At 40.0% G+C, this 25,483-nt stretch overlaps 1 protein-coding gene across 2 annotated transcripts in view; it reads left to right on the forward strand.

The window, feature by feature from the left end:
* The window catches only part of rnf19b (ring finger protein 19B), a 61,468-nt gene extending 46,232 nt beyond the window's left edge, over nt 1-15,236 (forward strand). For both annotated transcript variants that reach the window (XM_057827625.1, XM_057827624.1), the window contains 8 exons: nt 3,416-3,560; nt 3,631-3,793; nt 4,038-4,152; nt 4,431-4,571; nt 10,794-10,983; nt 11,057-11,191; nt 14,141-14,527; nt 14,724-15,236. In XM_057827625.1, coding sequence (XP_057683608.1) covers nt 3,416-3,560; nt 3,631-3,793; nt 4,038-4,152; nt 4,431-4,571; nt 10,794-10,983; nt 11,057-11,191; nt 14,141-14,527; nt 14,724-14,751 — 1,304 coding nt within the window. In that variant the 3' untranslated portion in view covers nt 14,752-15,236. The remainder of the gene's footprint in view (nt 1-3,415; nt 3,561-3,630; nt 3,794-4,037; nt 4,153-4,430; nt 4,572-10,793; nt 10,984-11,056; nt 11,192-14,140; nt 14,528-14,723) is intronic.
* Nucleotides 15,237-25,483: the final 10,247 nt, after the last annotated feature.

A 25,483-nucleotide genomic window follows, 5' to 3' on the forward strand; every position in this document is an offset into this window, starting at 1 on the left:
CAGTACATCCTTAAAGTACTGTATGCACACAGAGAAACTAAAGAGGAAAAAAACAAGCAAAGACGAACGAGCTAGCCCAAAGATAGCAGGTGCAAACACAAAAACAACCAAAGCAAATACGAACATGTCATGTTTGAACTCAAATGCCAAAATGACCTTTAAAGGGCAGCAAATGTGTTTCCCAGCATTCAGCTTTCACACACAGACTTTACCTAACAAAACCAACTAGTTCCTGAAGCTTTTTTTCCACCACAATATGACGAATAGAATTTCAATCTAATCCAGGGGCGTCAATAGACTTAATACAATACTGGGTCACAGCGAGACACTGGTGAACGACAGAGGTGGATTGTAACGTGTTCATTGTACTCCGTTACATTGACTTGAATGACTTTTTGAGAAAATGTACAGTGGTACCTCTACATACGAAGTTAATTCGTTCCAGGACCTTGTTTGTAAGTCGAAATGGTCGTATGTTGAGCAGGATTTTCCCATTAGAATACATTATAATTCCGTTAATTCGTTCCATAGCCCAAAAACCTCCACTGAATCCTTAATAAATACTGCTGGTACTATTACAAATGGCAGTTACACATAGGAAAACAAATAAATTATAAATAAAAATCGGGACAATGATATAATAAATTCTGTAATAATGTAACAAATTGGGTTCTAATGTAGCGGACGTTTTTTGCTGTACCTGAACGCACCGCACGGCAGACGTGACAGAGAGGGGTGAAGCTTACTTTCACGTTCAATGTTTTCTTGAGAAAACTGCGGGGGACAGTAGGCGTTGCACAAGTTGATGGAATAAATGATGAGAAACCCTACGGAGCTGGCGATTTCTTTGGCAATGTTACCACAATAATAACGGTGACTCCGCGATCTGACTCCGGATAAGCGGTTGAAAATGGATGGATGGACCTTAACTTATAAAGACTGGCGAACGGTGGTTGGAGGAGGACCTTAGAGATGTACTGTATTGTTGAGCCAGTCCACGGATGCGCACCGCACGCTCTTATTTCTATTATATCTTATATATTTATTATTATTTTTATTATTGGTGTGCATGGTTGTCACCCCAGGAGGAAGCCTCTTCTGAAGACGGTACACAAGAAAGCCCGCCCTTCTCACCAGACCATAGGACATGGTTCTAGTATTCCATGTGCTTTGTTGACATGTCATCAGCGAACTGTTTGCGGGCTTTAGAAGAGGCTTCCTCCTGGGGTGACAGCCATGCACACCAATTTGATGTAGAGTGCGGCGTATGGTCTGAGCACTAACAGGCTGTCCTCTTCAATCTCTGTAGCAATGCTGACAGCACTCCTGTAACGGGTCACATGACATTTAAAGTATGACAAGCAGTACTCAATTTGGACATTTAGGGCTGTACGTAGTTTCTAAGGGGTGTACTCACTTTTGTTGCCAGGGGTTTAGATATTAATGGCTATATTTTGAGTTATTTTGAAGGGAAAATAAATGAACTCTATGATATAAGCTGCACACAGACTACTTTTCAAGTGTCATTTTGTCAGTGTTGTCCCATGAAAAGATACTTGAATATCTGCAGAAATGCGAGTGGTGTACTCACTTTTGTGATACACTGTACAGTGGGGCAAATAAGTATTTAGTCAACCACTAATTGGCAAGTTCTCCCACTTGAAAATATTAAAGGCCTGTAATTGTCAACACAGGTAAACCTCAACCATGAGAGACAGAATGTGGAAAAAAAACTCAGAAAATCACATTGTTTGATTTTTAAAGAATTTATTTGCAAATCATGGTGGAAAGTAATTATTTGGTTAATAGCAAAAGTTTATCTCAATACTTTGTTATGTACTCTTTGTTGGCAATAACGGAGGCCAAACGTTTTCAGTAACTCTTCATAAGCTTTTCACACACTGTTGCTGGTATTTTGGCCCATTCCTCCATGTAGATCTACTCTAGAGCAGTGATGTTTTGGGGCTGTCGTTGGGCAACACGGACTTTCAACTCCCTCCACAGATTTTCTATGGGGTTGGGATCACTCAAAATCTCTTGATACATGGCCCCATTCATTCTTTCCTTTACACAGATCAGTCGTCCTGGTCCCTTTGCAGAAAAACAGCCCCAAAGCACGATGTTTCCACCCCAATGCTTCACAGTGGGTTTGGTGTTCTTCGGATGCAATTCAGTATTCTTTCTCCTCCAAACACGAGAACCTGTGTTTCTACCAAAAAAGTTCTATTTGTGTTTGTCTGACCATAACACATTCTCCCAGTCCTTTTCTGGATCATCCAAATGCTCTCTAGCGAACCGCAGACGGGCCTGGACGTGTACTCTCTTCAGCAGAGGGACACGTCTGGAAGTGCAGGATTTGAGAAATTTTGATTTGAGCCTGGCGGCGCATTGTGTTACTGATAGTTACCTTTGTTACTGTGGTCCCAGCTCTCTGCAGGTCATTTACTAGGTCCTCCCCTGTGGTTCTGGGATTTTTGCTCACTGTTCTTGTTATCATTGACGCCACGGGGTGAGATCTTGCATGGAGGCCCAGACGAGGGAGATTATCAGTGGTCTTGTATGTCTTCCATTTTCTAATAATTGCTCCCACAGTTGATTTCTTTACACCAAGCGTTTTACCTATTGCAGATTCAGTCTTCCCAGCCTGGTGCAGGTCTACAATTTTGTCTCTAGTGTCCTTCGACAGCTCTTTGGTCTTGGTAAATGGTGTTATACTTGTATAGCGCTTTTCCACCTTTCAAGGTGCTCAAAGCGCTTTACATTACATCGCCATCTACCTACTGGTGACACAGCACCAGGAGCAATGTGGGGTTCAGTATTTTGCTCAAGGATACTTAGGCGAGTTCATCAGGACAGAGAATCAAACCTACAACCTCTGGGTTGGGGGACAACTACTTTACCACTGAGCCACGCCACCCCCAACCATAGTGGAGTTTGGAGTGTGACTGATTGAGGTTGTGGACAGGTGTCTTTTATATCGATAATGAGTTAAAACAGGTGCCATTAATACAGGTAACGAGTGGAGCCTCGTTAGACCTTGTTAGATCTCGTTAGAAGAAGTTAGACCTCTTTGACAGCCAGAAATCTTGCTTGTTTGTTGGTGACCAAAAACTTATTTTCCACTCTAATTTGGAAATAATTTTTTAAAAAATAAAACAATTTGATTTTCTGGGTTTTTTTCCACATGCTGTCTTTCATGGTTGCGGTTTACCCATGTTGACAATTACATGCCTCTCTAATCTTTTCAAGTAGGAGAACTTGCACAATTGGTGGTTGACTAAATACTTATTTGTCCCACTGTATGTCTGGCGACGCCATGATCTAATCCGTATGAATTCCATGATAACAAACGCATGTGGAATTGTGAACTATGGTGCAGTAGGTTAACCGATTTGTCTTGGCCATGCGCACTCAGCGGACGACATCAAGCCGTGCCCGCGCTGCGGCGCCTACATCATCAAGATGAACGACGGCAGCTGCAATCACATGACGTGCGCCGTGTGCGGCTGCGAGTTCTGCTGGCTCTGCATGAAGGAAATCTCAGACCTGCACTACCTCAGGTAGCTGTTCTCTTCCAGGAAACACATTAAACTCTTAAATCAAACCTCATCCCGGTTCTTCCCCCCTCAGTCCGTCCGGCTGCACCTTCTGGGGCAAAAAGCCGTGGAGCAGGAAAAAGAAGATTCTGTGGCAACTGGGCACGCTAATCGGCGCCCCCGTGGGCATCACGCTCATCGCCGGCATCGCCATCCCCGCCATGGTCATTGGCATCCCCGTTTACGTCGGACGCAAGGTGAGAAGTATGTAGAACTCGCAGAGAAGCTCGATGAGCAGTATAAAGTCACAAATTTATGCGTGATAGTCAAAATAACTTATAATAATATTCCACAAACACCATTAACAGAGTTGCTGTATTTTATTTGTAATGTAACGTATCCCTATTATATTCTAATTCATTACTGTTTATTACAGTATATAAAAAAAGTTAAGTATAATCAAATGATCACAGCAAAGTGAATTGCTTTTGTGTGCCGCAGATCCACGCTCATTACGAACTGAAGAAGACACCTCGCCACCGCAGGAACTTGGCCATCACGGGCGGCGTCGCCTTGTCCATACTTACCGCACCCGTCATTGCGGCCGTCAGCGTTGGTGAGAAACCGACCGTCTTTTTGTCAATTTACGAATGAGAACTCAATATCAAACTTGTAGTCCAAGTCACGTGATCTGATCTGATCTGATAATCTGAGCAATTGAAAAGTCCCTTTATTGGCGAGTAGTCTAACATCAGCCAGCGTATGGTACACTGGCTTTATTTAATGGTACATGAAGAAGAAAAATTAAAAGTTCTCTAACTATACTAGTACTCTGTAAACATTATAATGAATCCACTTCAAGACGTAATGATTTTTCCTTTGGTCGTCCCTCAGGCATCGGCGTGCCCATTATGTTGGCGTACGTTTACGGTGTGGTCCCCATCTCGCTGTGCCGAGGAGGCGGCTGCGGCGTGAGCAGAGGAAAGGGTCGGGGAGTTCGAATCGATTTTGATGAGGACGACGGACCGATTACAGGTAAGGACAGTCAAGAGGGATGCATAGAAAGTCCTTTTGAGAATATATTCACTATTCTTGATACCTGAAGATAAATGTAGGACAATTACTATACACACACAGTCAAAGGTTTTAAGACATTTCACCTTTCAGTCAGATGAGAATGTGTTCCAAAACTTTTGACCAATGGTGTATAATGAGACAAAACTGCACACTACTTTGGAACTGGGAACTATTAGTACTACTCATGACCATATAAAAGTCTACTGGTTAACATCTAGTGCAGGGGTTTCCAAACCTTTTTTTCTCTTAGAGCCCCCTTCAGAAAAATCGAAGGATGAAAGGGCCAATTATATTGCAAGTAAGCCTGAACGATATATCGTTTAAACATTGCCATCGCGATGTGCGTGTGCGCAATAGTCCCATCGCAAGCACGTGCGATAGTTTTTAGTTTTAGTTTTTTTGATCCACATACGCCTCACTTTCCGGTCTGCGCACAGCCTCCTACCCTCCCTCTCCCAGCCTTTTGATCCTCTCAGTCACTGCGGCACATTGATGGCTTTGATCTGGCCAAAGAAGCAGACTTCACACGGGCATCTGTCAATCATCGTTTAACTTGTTAAACAGTTGCAAGGAAGCCGCGCTGGAATGAATGTGTGTACTGTGGGGACGTTGGAGACATTTAAATGCCAGAAGTGATCATGAGGAGTTTGAAATTTCTACATGTCACTTTAACGGTCACAGCTAAAGTAGATAAACAGAAGCATTTAATAAAGCCAAGCATTTATCTGCTACAGTACTTTATTCTTGTTCAAAAATGATTTGGTTGGACAGTTATGTTTAAAACTTATCATAATTATGACATTTGAAGTGCTTAAAAAACATTTATTTATATACATTTTTTAAATCACTTTGGGGGGAAAAGTGAGAACAAAACATGTCTTATATGTATCTCTTTCCAATGCTAAATCTGAATAAATACATTGGGCACAAAAAACTTGCCTGGCTCTGCCAGACTTTTCTCCCTGTATTTTTCAAACACTGAGAGAAATAGTCTGGGAACCATCCCATTAACAGCCTTTTCGAGCAGGTACAAAATCAATCGACAAATCAGATTCGTTTATTTGCGTGACGTGTTTTTAACGAGCAACGTCACTCTTGCGCGTCGGAAGTCGTCTCCACAACAAAGCTGAACAGGAGAGCCGAGAATATGTTCCAATCCAAGGTAAAATCAGTTTTAAATTACCAAAAACACATCGACACGAGTCATTGACAAGTCTGTCTCGCGCTAGCCATGTTGAATAAACTCCGCTCTCCTCGTACGTTTACTTCCACGCGCAAGTCCCTGGTCCTGCCCTCGTCGCTTTAATAACGTGACGTCTGCCCTGCCCGTCGCTGATTGGTCCACTCCGCTGTCTGTTTGCTGTGGCTTGCTCCGCCCTGGAAATTGTATCCGCGGGAATGGTGGCCAGACTCAATAGCTGGAACAGCGGTGAGTCTGGTGTACCAGGCTAACAAAAAACACCCAAAAAAAAAAAAATGGGGGAGGTGCGCTACTTTGCGGTTTTTCACTTATCGCGGCAGGTTCTGGTCCCCATTAACCGCGAAAAACAAGGGATGACTGTACACTGTGGTGATGGTGAGTCATCTAAAGTCTTTCCAAACAGCTATTTAAGTCATCTTGTGAAAATTTCTTGGAAAAAAAATATATACATTTTTTTTAATATCGCAATATAATATCGCAATATATCGCAAACCCCCAAAAAATCGCAGCAATAGTTTTTTCCAATATCGTTCAGGCGTAATTGCAAGTTTATTTATTTAAAACAAAATACTGAAATTCTACAGTTTCCGTCATTGATTTTAGTATGTTGTCGGATTTTGACCAGTACTTCTCAAATAGAGGGTCACAGAACGATGCTGGGGTTGGCGCACATGACCTCCGGGAACATACTTTTTTGCCAAACTAGAACAAAGTGGCGCTCTCATTTTCAGAGTGTACTACATATTTTTGAACCAAACAAAAGCAGTGGAGATATGAAGAGCTAAGACTAGGAAATAAGAACAGTATGTAGCGTTTGGCTTTTAGCTTTGACATTTAATAATGTGGGAGACGAGGAAAGACCATTCTGTTTACTATTTCTAAAAATGTTTGCAGCGGACAGCAGGAGCCCAAATCAATTAATACATGACTTAAAGACATTAGATCCCAATTAGATCGATAAGCTCCTTGATTTTTTTTCTCAGTGAAAACGTGCCGAATATTTCTATGTTAGTGTTCCGTCAGTAAACCAGCGAGCACCGTTAGCATCACATAAGGTGGCATAACAAGTTGTTCAGTGCAAAATAACCCCAAACCATAGCAAAGGAGCTGTTACTGCCTGCAGTAAAAATAAAACTCTTTCTGTCCAATGACACTGTCGTTTTTGTTCCATTAATTTTTTTATTTTTTTATTTTTCGGTCAAATTGTTTGGCAATTTGTCCTCATGAATTACTGTTGCCAATCAATTTGAATTTATTATTATTTATTGATTTTATTAAATTTTATTTTTCTGGATCAAAAGGTCAAAAAAATGTACCTTGAGTGTATTTTACAGTTTGGTTGTAACTTTTTTTTAAATTCAGGCAAATTGATGCTTTTTAAGTCTTTATTATAATTTGATCTATAATTACACACACATATACAGAGGTGAACTTAAAATAATAATTTCATCGACAAATTATACTATTTACAGTGGTGGCAGAGAGTTGGGGGTGGCGTAAAAGAAAACAATTTAGAAACACAGGTTTCGACCCATAAGCAAATGGAGAGGCACTGTATAAGTGATGAGCTCCATCGAGTGTTGAAGTTGAGAAGTGCAACCAAATGTAGGCTGTATCTATCATTTCCCAGTCATAGTCCTTGGAATATAATTATTAATCATACTATAATTCACCAGAATCTCTCTATCTGGTGTTTTTCAGAGACATTATTATTGACATACATATATAGTGGTACCTCTACAATAGACTTCACAATCAGTTGACGGGACACGGGGCTCGGAGCCGATCTTTGGGGGGGGGGGGGGGGGGGGGCGTATTTTCAAAAACTTAAAATTCCAATATTTTCAAAACCAAAGCCGCTAGCGACCTAAAACCAGAACAGGCACCTCCCTTAGGCATATATGATTCTCCCTGAGCAGCAACATAAAAAAAATTCAAAGTCGTTCCGTAACAAAATCCCGATTAATTATTTTTATATACAAGTATAACAAAACTAAAAATTGCTATAAAATTCTCAAATTTTACGCTAGATGCACAAAAAACACCAAGTGCAGAGATAATCACCTATATTTTCAGTATCAATAGCAATATTTATTTAAGTTTGTGCTCAAAATAGCAACTTAAGTTTTCAACAGCTAATAAATCAATCAATTTTCACATCAGAAACTTAATACTTGAGGAAAGCATTCAGAATCATCTTAATTTTAATCAACAAAAGCAGAGTTTGCATTTTTCTATATACAATCACAACTTATTTAGGTTGAATTACGCTATTGTGTAGAGATATAAAATCCAACATGACGGCCATCATGAAACAGAGCTTTTTAGGTTGAAAATTCTTGCAAATAAATGCTTAAATCGCATAATTTGTACAGATATGAGTGTAAAACAGTCTGGACTCTTGGTTAAAAGCAAAAAACGGGCATTTATCATTCATTTTATGTAAATATTTCAAGCTAATTAAGCTAGGCTAATTTTTTCCTTTTATTTCATCTTATTCCAGTGTTTCAAAGTGAATGCATGGTGCTATTTAATATAATAATTTCCTTGAATCCCTGACAAAATCACTCTTGAGATAGTCTTGCCTGCTTATATGCAGTAAAACCTTCATCCTATTTCCACCTAAATCCAGCATTAGAATTCAGTGTGTGTTTGAGTGGCGCAAAGTCTGTGGGAGTTGTCTTGTCAACTGAAGGTGGAGTCTATGCCTCTACATACGAGTTTAATTCGTTCCAGGACCTGGTTTGTGTCGAGTGGGATTTTCCCATAACAATACACTATAATTCGATTAGTTCATTCCACAGCCCCAAAAAACCTGTGCTAAATCCTTAATAAATACTGCAAGTACAATTAAAATACCAATTACACATAACAAAACAAATAAATTGTGAATACAAATCAGAATAATAATGAAACGAATTAGGTTCTAATGTGGCAGTTGTGTTTTGCATGCTGTTCCTGGACGCACCCTGTGACTTACGCAAGAGTGAGATAAGTGCGGAAGAATGGGAAGCTTTTACTTTCTCTTTTTATGTTCTGTTGTTGGCGTCGACTACGGCAGACAGTAACCATGTTGTGTTGCACAAGTAAATCAGACACAAATAATTGTCAATGCCACTAGACATTGTCATGGCTATGGGAACCAACCAGTCCCAATTCATTGGGACGAACCCGATCCCTAATGATTAAAAGAAGGACTTTACATTTTGTATGAGCTATTAAAACACAAAATGTACCTTACGTTCTTTAGCGCATGTGTATACAGGTACAGTTGGGCAAATGCCATTGGAAACTAATGGGAAATTTGGATGTACATGGCCGTCATTGGCATCGAGTTACATACAGTGGGGCAAATAAGTATGTAGTCAACCACTAATTCTGCAAGTTCTCCTACTTGAAAAGATTAGAGAGGCCTGTAATTGTGAACATGGGTAAACCTCAACCATGAGGGACAGAATGTGGGAAAAAAACAGAAAATCATATTGTTTGATTTTTAAAGAATTTATTTCCAAATTAAAGTGGAAAATAAGTATTTAATCACTACAAACAAGCAAGATTTCTGGCTGTCAAAGAAGTCTAACTTCTTTTAACGAGGTCTAACGAGGGTCCACTCGTTACCTGTAGTAATGGCACCTGTTTTAACTCATTATTGGTATAAAAGACACCTGTTCACAATCTCAGTCGGTCACACTCCAAACTCCACTATGGCCAAGACCAAAGAGCTGTCGAAGGACACCAGAGACAAAATTGTAGACCTGCACCAGGCTGCGAAGACTGAATCTGCAATAGGTAAAACGCTTGGTGTAGAGACATCAACTGTGGGAGCAAATATTAGAAAATGGAAGACATACAAGACCACTGATAATCTCCCTCGTCTGGGCCTCCATGCAAGATCTTACCCCGTGGCGTCAAAATGACAACAAGAACAGTGAGCAAAAATCCCAGAACCACACGGGGGTACCTAGTGAATGACCTACAGAGAGCTGGGACCACAGTAACAAAGGTTACTATCAGTAACACAATGCGCCGCCAGGGACTCAAATCCTGCACTGCCAGACGTGTCCCCCTGCTGAAGAAAGTACACATCCAGGCCCATCTGAGGTTTGCTAGAGAGCATTTGGATGATCTAGAAGAGGACTGGGAGAATGTGTTATGGTCAAATGAAACCATAATAGAACTTTTTGGTAGAAACACAGGTTCCCGTGTTTGGAGGAGAAAGAATACATCCGAAGAACACAATACCCACTGTGAAGCATGGGGGTGGAAACATCATGCTTTGGGGCTGTTTTTCTGCAAAGGGACCAGGACGACTGATCTGTGTAAAGGAAAGAATGAATGGGGCCATGTATCGAGAGATTTTGAGTGAAAATCTCCTTCCATCAGCAAAAGCATTGAAGATTAGACGTGGCTGGGTCTTTCAGCATGACAATGATCCCAAACACACAGCCAGGGCAACAAAGGAGTGGCTTCGTAAGAAGCATTTCAAGTTCCTGGAGTGGCCTAGCCAGTCTCCAGATCTCAACCCCATAGAAAATCTGTGGAGGGAGTTGAAAGTCCGTGTTGCCCAACGACAGCCCCAAAACATCACTGCTCTAGAGTAGATCTACATAGAGGAATGGGCCAAAATACCAGCAACAGTGCGTGTAAAAGCTTATGAAGATTTACAGAAAACGTTTGGCCTCCGTTATTGCCAACAAAGGGTACATAACAAAGTATTGAGATGAACTTTTGGTATTGACCAAATACTTATTTTCCACAATGATTTGCAAGTAAATAATTTAAAAATCAAACAATGTGATTTTGTGTTTTTTTTTTCCACATTCTGTGGTTGAGGTTTACCCATGTTGACAATTACAGGTCTCTCTAATATTTTCAAGTGGGAGAACTTGCACAATTAGTGGTTGACTAAATACTTATTTGCCCCACTGTATACCGTCTCCCTCTAGTATTCTTCTAATACGTACTATAATCTGATTTAGTTGCAGATGCATGGCGAGCTCTTAAATCACCAAGCTTGGGTGAGAGCAGCCTAGATGGCGCGGCGAGCGGTCTGAGCACCACCTCCCCCAGCGAGGGGCTCTCGGTGGTGCCGGGGACAGTGGGGGACACGCCCCACTTCAACACGCTAGCCAGTGGCGCTCTAGGGGCCCGCACTGGCAAATACAGCAGGTGAGAAGGATGACGGATAAAATGTGCCGGATAACGTAAGACTGATACTTAAGGTGCTTGTGTCCTGCTTTAGGCTGGAAGTCCAGACAGCGGAGTTGGCCAAGGAGTCGGCCCAGAAGGAGACGGGCAGCTTGGGGGCGGGCAGCGACTGCGCTAGTACGCGGGGGATGGCCGGCTCAATCATCTCTTCTTACACGCTGCCTGATAGGTAAATTGTTTTACAGTGGTTACAAAATGAATTGGTTCTGGAAGTAGTTTCGTAAACTGAAAATTCCAGAAGAAGGGACGCGTTTTCCACGCAAATGCCCTAATCCGTTCAAGCCTCCCAAACTTCAGATTAAAATCTTTTATAAAGCATAAAAACGCATCAAAACGTGTAACAAATACATGTTATGATTAGATTATTACATAATAAACATCAAATGAGAGTTGTGCATAATGTAAAAAACAAAGAATAAATGTTGTAAAGCTTTCGAAACACCTCATGGCGAATGAAAAGGATGCGGGGTCACACATATAGTAGTAGGTCCCTCTTAGCCAATTGGTAAATGGTGTTATACTTATATAGCGCTTTTCCACCTTTCAAGGCGCTTTACACTATCTCGCCATCTACCTACTGGTGACGCAGCACCAGGAGCAACGTGGGGTTCAGTATCTTGCTCAAGGACACTTAGACGAGTTCATCAGGGCAGAGAATTGAACCCACAACCTCTGGTTTTGGGGGACAACTACTCTACCACTGAGCCACACCACCCCAATTGGATTCCCGGATGATGTTAGACAATAGCCAATGGCACAGCAGCTATAAGTTGTTACATTCAGTAAACTCTGGGCACTGCAAGTATCAGCCCGTACTGTGTTTTTGCCTATTCTTATATGCTGAAATTTCTTTCGTAACAAGAGGCAATGTTTTCCCGTTGAGGCATGTCGTAACCTGAAAATTCTAGGTAAGTAGGAAAGTAGAGTTACCACTGCAGTGTTGTTTTTGGCAGCCCTATTAATTTTTGTCTTGGTCTTATGGATGAATATACTTACTAGTCATAGTCATATATTTTTTCATGTCCAAATGTTTTTTTCTTCGTCTAGTTTTAGTAGTTAGAAATATTTAGAAGGCTCTAGTTAGAAATCTCAAATTGTCCGGGCGTTTAAAATCTTCTGGACTTACTGAAAAGAAAAGCTAAGTGCCTCTGCTTTAGACTGGCTAGTGTTTTAAAGGACGATTGCTATTCTGAAGCTAATGCTAACGCGAAAGCTACGCTAACACTAGGATTACATGTAGCGTCTGGTGATCACTCAGCACAGACCGTTAAAGGCTAAGCAACATTCCAAACGTGTTACATGTACTCTGTCACATTTACTTGAGTAAGTTTTTGAGAAAACTGTACTTCTAAGAGTAGTTTTACAAAGCCATACCTATTATTTTTACTTGAGTAGATTTGTGAAGAAAAAAACGCTACTCTTACTCAGCTACTTTGGCTACACAAGAGTCGTTACATTTTTCCTCTTTATTCTAGATATTATATTTATTATTTTTTTTAGCCAGAGATGCTAAGAGTAGCTCTACTGATTTCACCAATGAGTCGTCGCAACAATAATCACATGACTCCATTATACCAATCCGACGCAAGCTTGCCGTTTTATCTTCATGCCAGCCTGTTCAATCATGTGGTGCCTTTAAAGCACCGTAAAAAAAGAAGTCAAAAAGCGTGGATTTTAACCTCTCCCCCAGTTTTTATTTGGCAAGGATTGACCACGGAAAACTGGAGATATGATCTTTTTAATTTCAAAATAATTATGAAGGAACTCTTACTACGATATGATCTTTTTAATTTCAAAATAATTATGATGGAACTCTTCACTATTCAAACTAGGAACTATTTTCTCCACCAGAAGGCACTCATGCTCTGTCAGGGAAATTCAATTTTGAACTCTAAGACAAGTGTCAACTCGATAGCTCGATGAGAAATGAATCAGACCCCAACCATGGATTGCTTGCTTCAAAGGCTTTATGAACAACAGCTCTCGGATACAGACGTGGAGCCACGCACAAAGCGTCCTCTCCGCATGTGGACAAAACAGAAATGCAGAGCATGCCTCTATTTATGGGTTGACATCATAGAAACAAAACCAAAACTTAATATAGCATATCCTGGTAAAAAAAAATCTCAAGTTACAGAAAAACATCTCTAGTAGGGGAAAAATACCTCAAGTTATGACCTTGAACACCGGCTCTGGCTAGAACGATGATGAGCTCAGTCTGATAAGCCACAGTCGCCCATTGTATTCATTCAGGGCATATTGGAAAACACAGGAACATAACAGTCCATATTACAGTCTATAATATAGTCTGATACAGTCTACAATAGTCAAGGCCATGGGAAGGCACACTCAAACAGGTTAATATAACAATGATGCTCTATGCTACAATGTTCTCATGCAAGCAAATCAAAAGCATACAAAATATGATGTATAATGGTTGTGTTTTAAGCATGAATAAAATTCTCTAACATGCTCTTAGGACGAATAATGGTTCATTAAGTTTTTTTCTTTCGCCGGACTCTGAATTCAAAGATTTTTTTTTTTTTTCCGTGTATTTCTCTTGCTTAATGTGGTTATGTAATGGGTTACTGTTCAGTGCCATAATAAAAAAATACCATTGTTTAAAAAAAAAAAAAATCCAACAAAAATATATTTACTCACAATGTTACTCATTACTTGAGTATTCTTTTCACCAGATACTTTTAGTACTTGAGTACATTTTTTGGAAGACTACTTTTACTCTTACTTGAGTAATATTATTTTGAAGTAACGCTACTCTTGAGTAAAATTTTTGGCTACTCTACCCACCTCTAGTGTTTCCAAACAAGCAAGATGGAGCACAGCCTAGCTTTAGACACATCCTAAACTCCGGTAAGGAGGGAGAGGCGCAGCGCATCTTAAATGAGTGACACGACCCAAACACTGCGGTGCAAGCTGACATACAGGATGAAAATCTCCCGCATTGTGAACATATTACAGAAACGATGTCGACTTTTCGTTTCGTCAGAGGAAAACTGGCATTCGTCTTGTTATGTTCTACTCTTTGCGATTTGGCTTACTAGTCCTCGGTTGCTCCTTTGATAACGATACTGACTTTTGTTGTGTCTTACGTCTTCAGGGAGTGCACTAATCTGGAAATCCAAGTGGACATCGAGACCAAACCCAGCCATCTCTGCCTGACCAGCGAGGAGGACCTGACTCCGGCTGTGGCCGCGGCGAGCGTTTCGGGAGCGGAGGAGCCCCTGGACTGCAGCTCCAGACGAGGTGGCGCGCCGGGACTGTCGCCGGGCGGATCGGTGCGTGACGTCACCTTGGCCCAGCCGGAGAGCATCCGCAGCGACCTGGAGATGTCCGACACGCAGTCGGACGACATCGCCGAGCTGACGTCGGACGACTGCGACTCGCCCAGGCCAAAGGGACCTCCACCCGCGCGGGCGGGCTCATGCCGGGCCCTGAGCACTCCCGCCGAAGGCCTTCGCTGTCCCGCCGACGCCAACGTCGTCCTGTACGTGTGAGAGGCCGGCAACTATGGAAACCCTTTGAGCCTTTATTTCACATACTTGATATGCAGCTCGATATCAAGAAGAACAAATAAATCCTCCAAACGGCTTTTCCATAGAGATCAGCTCTCAGGAACGCACAACAAAACATTTTAACTTCCCCTATTATCTTTTTTTTTACGCATTTTGCCCCCTCTGCAGAAGCCTGGACAACCTCGCGTCCGGCTGACAATCACCTCATTGTCAGAGTTCTACCTCTGAAATTCACACGAGGGTGTTTAACCCGCGGTGCAAAAACGCCTTGGCTACTACTAAACCACACACAAGAGGTACAAGTTTTACACAGAAGTGGGTGAAAGGGCGGGAGTCAACAATTCTTACGTTTGGAACGTACATGTGCGAGTGTAGGAACCATTGTGGCTTTATTTTCCTCCTCTCCCGTTCTATTTGACTTGCGATTGTGTTCTCTGTTGCGTGCATGAGAGCGCATGAGCACCCCCGTGTGGAATGTTTTTCAACCACAATACAAAAAGAACAATTCAAGAGTCAATAATATTGTGCAAGAGGACACATTTTGGTGTATACACTGGCGCCTGGAGATACGAGTGACTGGACCTAGGAATTTTTCCACTCATGAGTCGTTTTAATAGTTGATTTGCTTTGAACTGAGAGCAAAAATTTGAGATAAGAGCACAGTATGTTGGAAGTGAATTTCACTTCTCAACAAAAAGCAGGTTAGGAAATACTTAGTTATTAGTATTATAGTTAAAAGTTATTTTTAAACAGGCTTTAAGATATTGAATGCCACACAGGCATACGTGATACAATACGATTTGCGATACAAGGCTCATGATAACGATCTCACGATATGGCGATACAACAATTATCGATACACGGGTCAGGAAATCATTCTAGGATATTCTACAAAACTAATAAACAGAAAAATAAGCTTCTGCTATGAATTGGAATGAGTTTATCACTAGGAGACGTCCAATCTGTTTGAAGTGGGAGGTATGGCATCAGCGAATGAACAAATTAGGGCTGCAGCTATCGATTATTTAAAGCAACACTAGGTAACTTTTCAACCTTGATAAAATATTTCCATAACATTTGTGCTTTCGCACGAATTCGTCAAAGATGGCATAGCAAGAGACAAAAAGTTTTGCAGCAGGGCGGAGAATGAAAAAAGTGGCATTTGCCATGTGGCAAAATTAATTTTGCCATATGGTATTTTTTTTGCCATGTAGCAAAATTGATTTTGCCCTTTGGCATTTTTTTCCCATGTGGCAAAATTGATTTTGCAATGTCGCATTCTTTTTTGCCATGTGGCAAAATTGATTTTGCCATGTGGCAAAATGTGTTTTGACATGTGCCATTTTTTTGGTACGTTTCTGTTTGCGGCATTTTTTTTTTTTTTTTTTGTATGTGGCATTTTTTTTTGGGGGGGGGGGGGGGGGGAGTGGCATTTTTGTAGGCCATGCACGTCCATGCCATTGACGGCTATGCACGTCCATTCATGTTAAATGGCAGAAAAACGTGTGGCTGTGATTTTTGACCATACACTTACCATTACAGCGCATTGACATTCATAATCAAATGGCATACCCAAATGAGGCTATGCCGTTGACGGCTATGAACGTCCAAATTTTCCATTCATTTTAAATGGCAGAAAAACATGTGTGGCTGTGATTTTTGATTATATACTTACCATTCGGGCGCACTGACATTCAGCTGGCATCCAAGTAAGGCTATGCCATTGACGGCTATGCACGTCCAAATTTTCCATTCATTTTAAACCAAAATCCATTTTGCCACATACCAAGAAAAATGCCATGTGGCAAAATGGATTTTGCCATGGGGCATTTTTTTTGGGTACGTGGCAAAATGGATTATTTTTTTTATTTTTTTTGTATGTGGCAATTTTTGCAGGTCATGCACGTCCATCCCATTGACGGCTATGCACGTCCATTCATATTAAATGGCAGAGAAACGTGTTGCTGGGATTTTTGACCATACACTTACTATTACAGCGCATTGACATTCAACTGGCACCCAAATAAGGCTATGCCATTGACGGCTATGGATGTCCAAATTTTCCGTTCATTTTAAATGGATGAAAAACGTGTGGCTGTGATTTGTGATTTTATACTTACCATTAGAGCGCATTGACATTCAACTGGCACCCAAGTAAGGCTATGCCATTGACGGCTATGCATGTCCAAATTTTCCATTCATTTTAAACGAAAATTTCTTTTGTCACATACCAAGAAAAATGTCACATGGCAAAATCGATTTTGTCACATGGCAAAAAAAATGCCACATGGCAAAATCAATTTTGCGAAGTGGCAAAAAAAAATGCTACACGGTAAAATCCATTTTCCCACACGGCAAAAACAATTTGGCCACATGGAAAAATCCATTTTGATACATGTAAAAAAAAAAAAAGCCTGGTTCTCGCTTTTGGTTCTCGCTGTCTCTTAAGTTTTGTCTGAGGAGGAAAAAGAAAGGGCAGCTACCCGGTTATACAGAATAAAAATTGGCCTAGCTTTCACTCGCTGGTGTGACAGCCCCACCCCCAACCGAACTCGTCAGCGCTGACAAGTTCAGGTGGGCTGGCGAGGTGAGCCACACTAAGCCACATGGTTGCTAACAGTCATATTGTTATGTACTTCCTTAATCTAAGTACATTTAAGGCCGAGACTTGAGTGGAACAACAGTTCTTTATTCAGTGTGCTTCTCATCACATGTGCACACGACTCATCACTTAGGTTCCTTCTTACTGTAATATCACACCCACAGGGAGCGCACACCTATGGCAACAGCAGTGTGACATAAATATGTTACACATATGCTATTATTTAGCCGCATCTGCACTCAATATCTTAGTAGTTTTAATCTTTCACACAGCCGCTGGGAACAGAAATGTTGTTTAATCCATCTGCAGGCGACCATCATGATTTTACGACACCATGCGGGTGTGCGCTGGTCCTCATGAGAAAATCAGTCTTCCTTAAGGCAAAACACTACCACTTTTGTCCACCGGCGTCGCTAAAATGGACTAAACCTGAAAAGTTACCAAGTGTTGTTTTAAGTAATCGATTAATCTATCAGTTAGTACGAATAATCGAGTAATTAGATTAGGAGCATTTAATGCGTTGCAGAATCAATTTTAGGTGATGTAAAACAAAGGCTTGCTCAGATTGCACTTTCCAAAGAAAATTAAATGCAAATTCATAATAAAATTTCCGACTGTTTTTTTAAACTATGCAAAATTGCACTCTTGCACATTTCATAAGAGAAATAAATGCATTTAACAATAAACTAAATACGTGAGCTTAGACAAATAATAAATGGGGATCGAAGTACAACAAAAGAACAATTGGCTAACTTGCATAGCAATGTTATAAAATGGCAACTTTTTTTAAACAATGCTAATAACAAATCGTCCAAACGCATATTCCCGCAGAAAAACTGCTAAATAAACCTCTAAATTAAATTATGAATACATAAACAGTCATATTAGCTCAAACACAAACTTAAAAACTTATGTTAGTCTTAACAGGGAGCAGCTGGACCCAGCCATGTTAGATGAGTTATGTCATAGTGTCACTGTTGCCACTAAAGGACAGTTTATCCACCCAAATCAATAAAACTAAATACAAACACTTTAAAAACAAACCATTACAACGCCACTCTAATTAAATGAATCCTCAAAGCAGCAACATTTCATTCTAAGCTGTTTTCTAATTGAGTTACTCCACTTAATCGATTAATCGTTGCAGCACTAGAACGAATCTTCATTCGCTGCCATCCCTCCCACATCAAACGGATTGTACGTCTATAGCTGTCAGTGGCAGCCGAACCCAGGCAACAAGTTCATTTTGGGGCATTTCACGTCATTTCCTGTTGATTTTGGTTTACTGAATGAAGGACTGACCTTTTTGCCAGATTGCCGAAATCATGCCAGCCAAAACGCCAGAACAGCACTAGCGCAATTCGAATGACCCGGGCCGGTGGAACTCTGGCAACCCAGCCAAAAGGCCAACCATACTCTTAACCTCTTGTACTGACTCCATTTTAAAAGCTGGAAAAAGGCTTCGAAACACAAGTTGTCAATTTATTCCAAGTCGGCAGCAATCATGCAGCACAGAGAGACCCAGGCGGGGAGGCAAACTGGATCTAGGGTCTCCATATCACAAGTCAACAAAAGATTCTATAGAAAAATGACAACGATTAGTTAAACAGTCTTTTAAAGGCTCTGGTGAGGAGGGCTGTGGTCCGGAAGAACAGTATGTTTGGGCATTGTTTAGGATTATTGTCTGTTGTGGATTGGACAGGAGGATTGGGGCATTACTGTTGTAAGGGCAACGAGAGTTAAGGATTTTGCCATCCTCAGCGCCACGTGAGTGCTGAGTGTTCACTTCTCAGTCGCGGGTTCCTCCATATCAGATGTTCCTTTTGGCAAGACAAGATGTCCTGCCATTTGTTCTGGACCGTCCAGAAGAGCTGATTGCAGGATTTGGTGGTGCAGACGTAAGCTTGCTATCACCTGCTCTAGTCAGCGTCAGTCTTGCTCAGTCAGCTGCACAACGCACACGTTCAACTTCCGTGGTCAGAAGGCGTCCTGTATCTGTTCTGCCCTTATCTGCCCATTGTCTTGGCGCTGCAAATTTTAATCATTTCAAGTCCAACTGTTTATAATATCAAATATTTTCTGCTTGTTTTTCTTAAACCATGATATCAATGCTATTTATTTTATATTGGGTGTGTTAGAGTAATACAAAATAGGGCTGCAGCTATCGATTATTTTAATTGTCGATTAATCGATAAACTAGTTAGTTCGAGTAATCGGATAAGGAACATGAAACAATAAAATACCTGAGCTGAGCCTCAAACGGTATTAATTTTTTTTTTTTTTAAATGAGGATCTATGTACAACAAAAGAACAATTAGCTAACTTATATAGCAAAAGTCAGCTAGCTTAAATGCTACAAAAGGCTAACGTTTTTCTTTTTTTTTACAATGCTCTTAACAAATGGTTCAGACACATAATCCCACAAAAATAGGTTAAATATACCTATAAACTAAATTACGAATGCATTAAAAAAAATAGCTCAAATAAAAACTTAGCTTACGTTGGTCTTAACAGGGAGCAGTTGGATTAAGCCATGTGAAATGAGGCAGACCAGAGGGCAGTGTATCCACCCTAATCAATAAAATTCAATGCAAACACTTTCGAAACAGACCATTACAACGCCACTTTAATTAAACAAATACTCGAAGCAATAAAATTTGATTCGAAAATTTTTTTCTAATCGAATACTTGAGTTAATCGATTAATCGTTGCAGCACTAATACAAACAGTCAAACAGTAAATACGAGAAAAGATACTGTTCCCTTCATGGAAAGGAAGTGACTCAAGAATAAATAGGAAGTGACTCAAAATTAACTGGAAGCTGTGAATGCTCTGGTTTCCTTGCCATTGACGGCAATAGACGTCAAATCCAGTCAAAATGAATTGGATGTCTCGCACCATCAATGGCAGCTAGTGAGCTAACATTGACATTGTACTAATGGAAGATTTTAACGATATATCGATTCTTGACAGGAGCATATCGATTAACGTTTGGGCTACAAAGTATCGCGGTATATCACCTTTTATGATATATTTTCAGACCCTTACAGATATATTCTTTATCCTCTGCAAAAAACATCAACTATTACTGCGGTTAATAGTCTTCGTTCATTTTGCATAACTGTATTATACTGCCCCCCAGTGGCCGAGTCATTCACATCTTAAAAAGACGCAACGAATTACTTGTTATGATGCACAAACTGATTGAATATTTACAGTAATCATGATAAATAATACAGATTTTTATACAGTCAAATTCTTTAGAGTGCTCATTAGCATTTCCTAACATTTCAATGGGGAAAGATGTAAGTTTTGAGTTTAAACTCGTATCTAGAGGTGCCACTCAATTAACAAATCAAACGTTCATGGATGTTTGCACACGCTAGAAGTTGGCCCTGTGTGTATGTAACTAGTCGGCATTCTATTTGTGTCTTTCAGTTTGAATGTTTTGAATGCGCACTTGTGCACTTTACCCAAACTTATCTTTTTTTTCTCGGGCTACTCATCATCATGTTTTTATTAAAGGAGACATAGCATATAATAGTCACCCAAAATCTTAAATTTCTTAGAGTTTGATGAAAATTTCCATGATATAGTTTGGTCAACCTAACCCAGTGGTTGGCAACTTTTAACACCTAAAGGGCCTTTTCGACCTGGTTTCCACGGAAAAGCCGCACACACTTTTTGCCATCTCAAGATGTTAGCCAAGGGGTCAAGAACTAGTCAGGCTTACTATTTATTAGGGCTGTCAAACGATTAAAATTTTTAATCGAGTTAATCACAGCTTAAAAATTAATTAATCGTAATTAATCGCAATTCAAACCATCTCTAAAATATGCCATATTTTTCTGTAAATTATTGTTGGAATAGAAAGATAAGACACAAGACGGATATATCCATTCAACATACTGTACATTAGTACTGTATTTGTTAATGCCATCTTGTTGATTTATTGTTATAACTAACATTAACATTCTGTTAAAGCGATCCATGGATAGAGAGACTTGTAGTTCTTAAAAGATAAATGTAAGTACAAGTTATAGAAATTTTATATTAAAACCCCTCTTGATGTTTTCGTTTGAATAAAATTTGTAAAATTTTCAATCAAAAAATAAACTAGTTGTTGATATCAATAATTACACGATGCTCACGGTGTTTAAACCCCTAAAATCAGTCGCACCAAAGCGTCAGCAGAGGGAGACAAAAAACACAAATAACAAGTGGCCATGACACTGAGCTGTCATTTTATTCTGTTTGAGCGGGGCATATGCTTTAATTGCGTCAAATATTTTAACTAGGGGTGTCAAACGATTAATTTTTTTAATCGAGTTAATTACAGCTCAAAAATTAATCAATCGTAATTAATCGCAATTAATCGCAATTCAAACCATCTATAAAATATGCCATATTTTTCTGTAAATTATTGTTGGAATGGAAAGATAAGACTGAGATGGATATATACATTCAACATACTGTACATAAGTACTGTATTTCTTTATTATAACAATAAATCAACAAGATGGCATTACCATTATTAACATTCTGTCAAAGCGATCCATGGATAGAAAGACTTGTAGTTCTTAAAAGATAAATAAAAATAATAAATAAAATATATAAATAAATAACATATATATTTATAAAAATGTATAAAAAATAAAAAATAACTAGGAAAGGTTATAGAAATTTTATATTAAAAACCCTCTTCATGTTTTCATTTTAATAAAATTTGTAAAAATTTCTATCAAAAAATAAACTAGTAGCCCGCCATTGTTGATGTCAATAATTACTTACACAATGCTCATGGTTGCTGAAGCCTATAAAATCAGTCGCACCCAAGCGCCAGCAGAGGGCGGCAAAACTCTGAAAAACACAACAAGTACACCTTTCACTTTGCAGTCCTTTTTGCTGTCCTTTCTGTTTAAGCAGGGCATTTGTGCGTTAATTGCGTCAAATATTTTAACGGGATTAATTTAAAAAATTAATTGCCGCTTGTTAACGCGATAATTTTGACACCCCTAATTTTAACGTGATTAATTTGAAAAATTAATTACCGCCTGTTAACGCGTTAATTTTGACAGCCCTACTATTTATACACTTTTATTCACAGAAAACTTATGCAGGTCACTATTTCACCAACTATGTAAAGTCATGGTGTCAATGTGGCACCGTGACTTAACATAGTTGGTGAGTTAATAATTTGCGTGTTTTCTGTTTACAAAGAAAGTGAGCCTGACTTTTTCTGCTCACTATAGCAACGCTAAATTCCAGAATGTTTTGATCAAATTCTCACGTTTATTTTTAAAACTGAGCCGCAGGTTGCTGACCCCTGACCTTTCCCAAAGTTGAAAAAAGAATGGAGTCCATAAATTTTCAATATGATGACAAAAGTGCGGAGAAACTCGTCGTAATTCACTGTTGACACTGAAATTCACGAATGCAATTACAATACATTAAAAGAGTCCCTTTTCAAACTGTCCTCTTTAAATTGCATTCAATCATACACAAAACCACACCAGGATGCCTTTTATGTTGGATGTGACTCAAGTGTTAGCCTCCAAAACCTTTAATTTTTTGCATATATGTTTTGACTCTGTGATTTTATGTTTTCTTTTCAGTATTTTTTATTGTGATTTTGGAGGCAAACACCGACAGTCGTCTTAATCATTCTCACTGGCTTGAATTGTTTCTCAGCATTTGTTCTTGCCTATAAAAAACAACAAAAAAAGAAAGTCTGCCTGGAAACTTCTTCACGTAGCTTCTTTTGGCCTTCAGCTGCTGGTTTCATTTGCTGCACTTTTCACTTGTTTTTTGCCTGCCTGTAACAAACCACTTGAATGTACCACGGGCCCGCACCTGTCCCTGACTGACTGAGCGTCGACTGGAATTATTTTGATGAAAAGAATATAGATTTAGCAATATTTGAGTGTAACTAAACCGCTCGTGGACTTCCTGTCACTGTCAAAGTCTCGCCCAGGCGTGAGAACTCACATGCAGGACTGAATGACTTTTTGTGGGGAAAAAAATAAACAGAATCTGATGTTTACCAAAGCAATGTGTCATTATTTCACGTACAGTTCATTCATTTTGTTTATTTACTTCCCCTCATCTTCGTTTGACTTTATTCCAAAATCAGGGATGCCAACTGTTCCTTGAAAAATGGAATCGTCAGGTATTCAGAAACAAAAGTACGTGTCTTTTATTGAGCTTTCAAGGAACGCGCTTTGTCCCCTATCATCATCAAACTCGAAAAATGTGTATTATTTGTAGAATGAGCCAATAACGGTTTGGTGCTTTATAAGAATAAAGTGGTATGAAAAAGTATCTGATCCTTTTGGAATTTCTCACGTTTCTGCATAAAATCACCATCAAATGTGATCTGATCTTTGTCAAAATCACACAGATGAAAAAACAGTGTCTGCTTTAACTAAAACCACCCAAACATTTGTAGGTTTTCATATTTTAATGTGGATAGTATGTAAGCAATGACAGAACAGTGAAAAATAAGTAAATGGACCATCACATTTAATATTTTGTGGCCCCCCGTTTGGCAGCAATAGCTTCAACCAGACACTTCTTGTTGCTGCAGATCAGTGTGGCACATCGATCTTAGCCCATTCTTCTCTACAAGACTGCTGTAGTTCAGTCAGATTCCTGGGATGTCTGGCATGAATCGCTGTCTTTTAGTCATGCCACAGCATCTCAATGGGGTTCAACTCTGGACTTTGACTTGACAACTCCAGAACGTGTGTTTTGTTCTTCTGAAACCATTCTGAAGTTGATTTACTTCTTTGTTTTGGATCATTGTCTTTTTGTGGCATCCATCCTCTTTTTAGCTTCAACTGTCTGACAGACGGCCTCAGGTTTTCCTGCAAAACATTCTGATAAAGTTTTGAATTTACTTCTTTCATTAATGATTGCAAGTTGTCCAGGCCCTGAGGTAGCAAAACAGCCCCAAATCATGACGCTCCAGCCACCGTGCTTCACGGGTGGGATGAGGTGTTGATGTTGGTGAGCTGTTCCATTTTTCCTCCACACATAACATTGTGTGTTACTCCCAAACAATTCAACTTTGGTTTCATCAGTTCACAAAATATTTTGCCAAAACTTCTGTGGAGTGTCCAAGTGCCTTTTTGCGAACATTAAGCAAGCAACAATGTTTTTTTTAGACAGCTGGGAGGACTCCACAAAGGAAGGCATTCCTTTGTGGAGTCCTCCCATGAACACAATTCTTGGCCATAGTTTTTACATATAGTTGATGTGTGATATTAGACTGTGCCAGTGATTTCTATAAGTCTTTTGCAGACACTCTAGGGTTCTTTTTTTACCTCTCATAGTATTCTGCGCTGAACTCTTGGCATCATCGTTGGTGGGCGGCCACTCCTTGAGAGAGGGGCAACAGTGCCACACTCTCTCCATTTGTAGACAACTTCTCTGGCTGTTGATCGATGAATATCCAGACTTCAAGAGACGTTTTTTTTATCCTTTCCCAGCTTTATACAAATCAACATTCCTTGATCGCAGGTCTTCAGACAGTTCTTTTGACCCAGCCATGATGCACATCAGATCAGATCAGATCAGATGCACATCAAGACAATTCTTACCAGGTCTGTGTTTTGTAGTGGGCAGGGGAGCTTTAAACCACTCATCAGTGATTGGGAACACACCTGACTTAAAATATTTGGGAAAAATTGGTTTCAATTGCTCTTTAAGTCTCCTTAGGCAGAGGGTTCACGTACTTATTTTTCCCCCTTTTGTCATTGTTTGCATGCCGTCCTCATTAAAATATGAAAACCTATAAATGTTTTGGGTGGTTTTAGTTAAAGCAGACACTGTTTTTACATCTGTGCGATTTAGACAAAGATCAGATCACATTTTGATGGTCATTTTATGCAGAAATGTGAGAAATTCCAAAGGGTTTAGATACTTTTTCAAACCACTGTAAATTTACCCCGGTCCACCCCCCAAAAACGAACGAAGGTTTGGTTAGCTGATGACTTGAAGCTCCCCGTCCACCCACAAAGACACACACACATACTCACACTGCCCCGACAGATTCATTTCGACAACATGCTGCCTCCTCTGACCCCTTCAGCGAGGAGAGATGTTCGTTTTTTTTCGGCCAGCAGCAGCCACTGTAAGTCATTTAAAAAGACATCAATGTTGTGCAAGTGAGGGAAACACCACTAATTTTGATACTCCATAGTCCGACCTGCCTAGGAGTTAGCATAACATTAACATTAAGCTAACCTGCAAAACTATTGCGGTCAGGCCAGCCTCCACAAGGAACAATGAAGTCAAACTAGCCGTCCCTTATTTGGATTATTGT

Source organism: Corythoichthys intestinalis, chromosome 22, assembly GCF_030265065.1.
Source record: "Corythoichthys intestinalis isolate RoL2023-P3 chromosome 22, ASM3026506v1, whole genome shotgun sequence".
Taxonomy (NCBI): Eukaryota; Metazoa; Chordata; class Actinopteri; order Syngnathiformes; family Syngnathidae; genus Corythoichthys; species Corythoichthys intestinalis.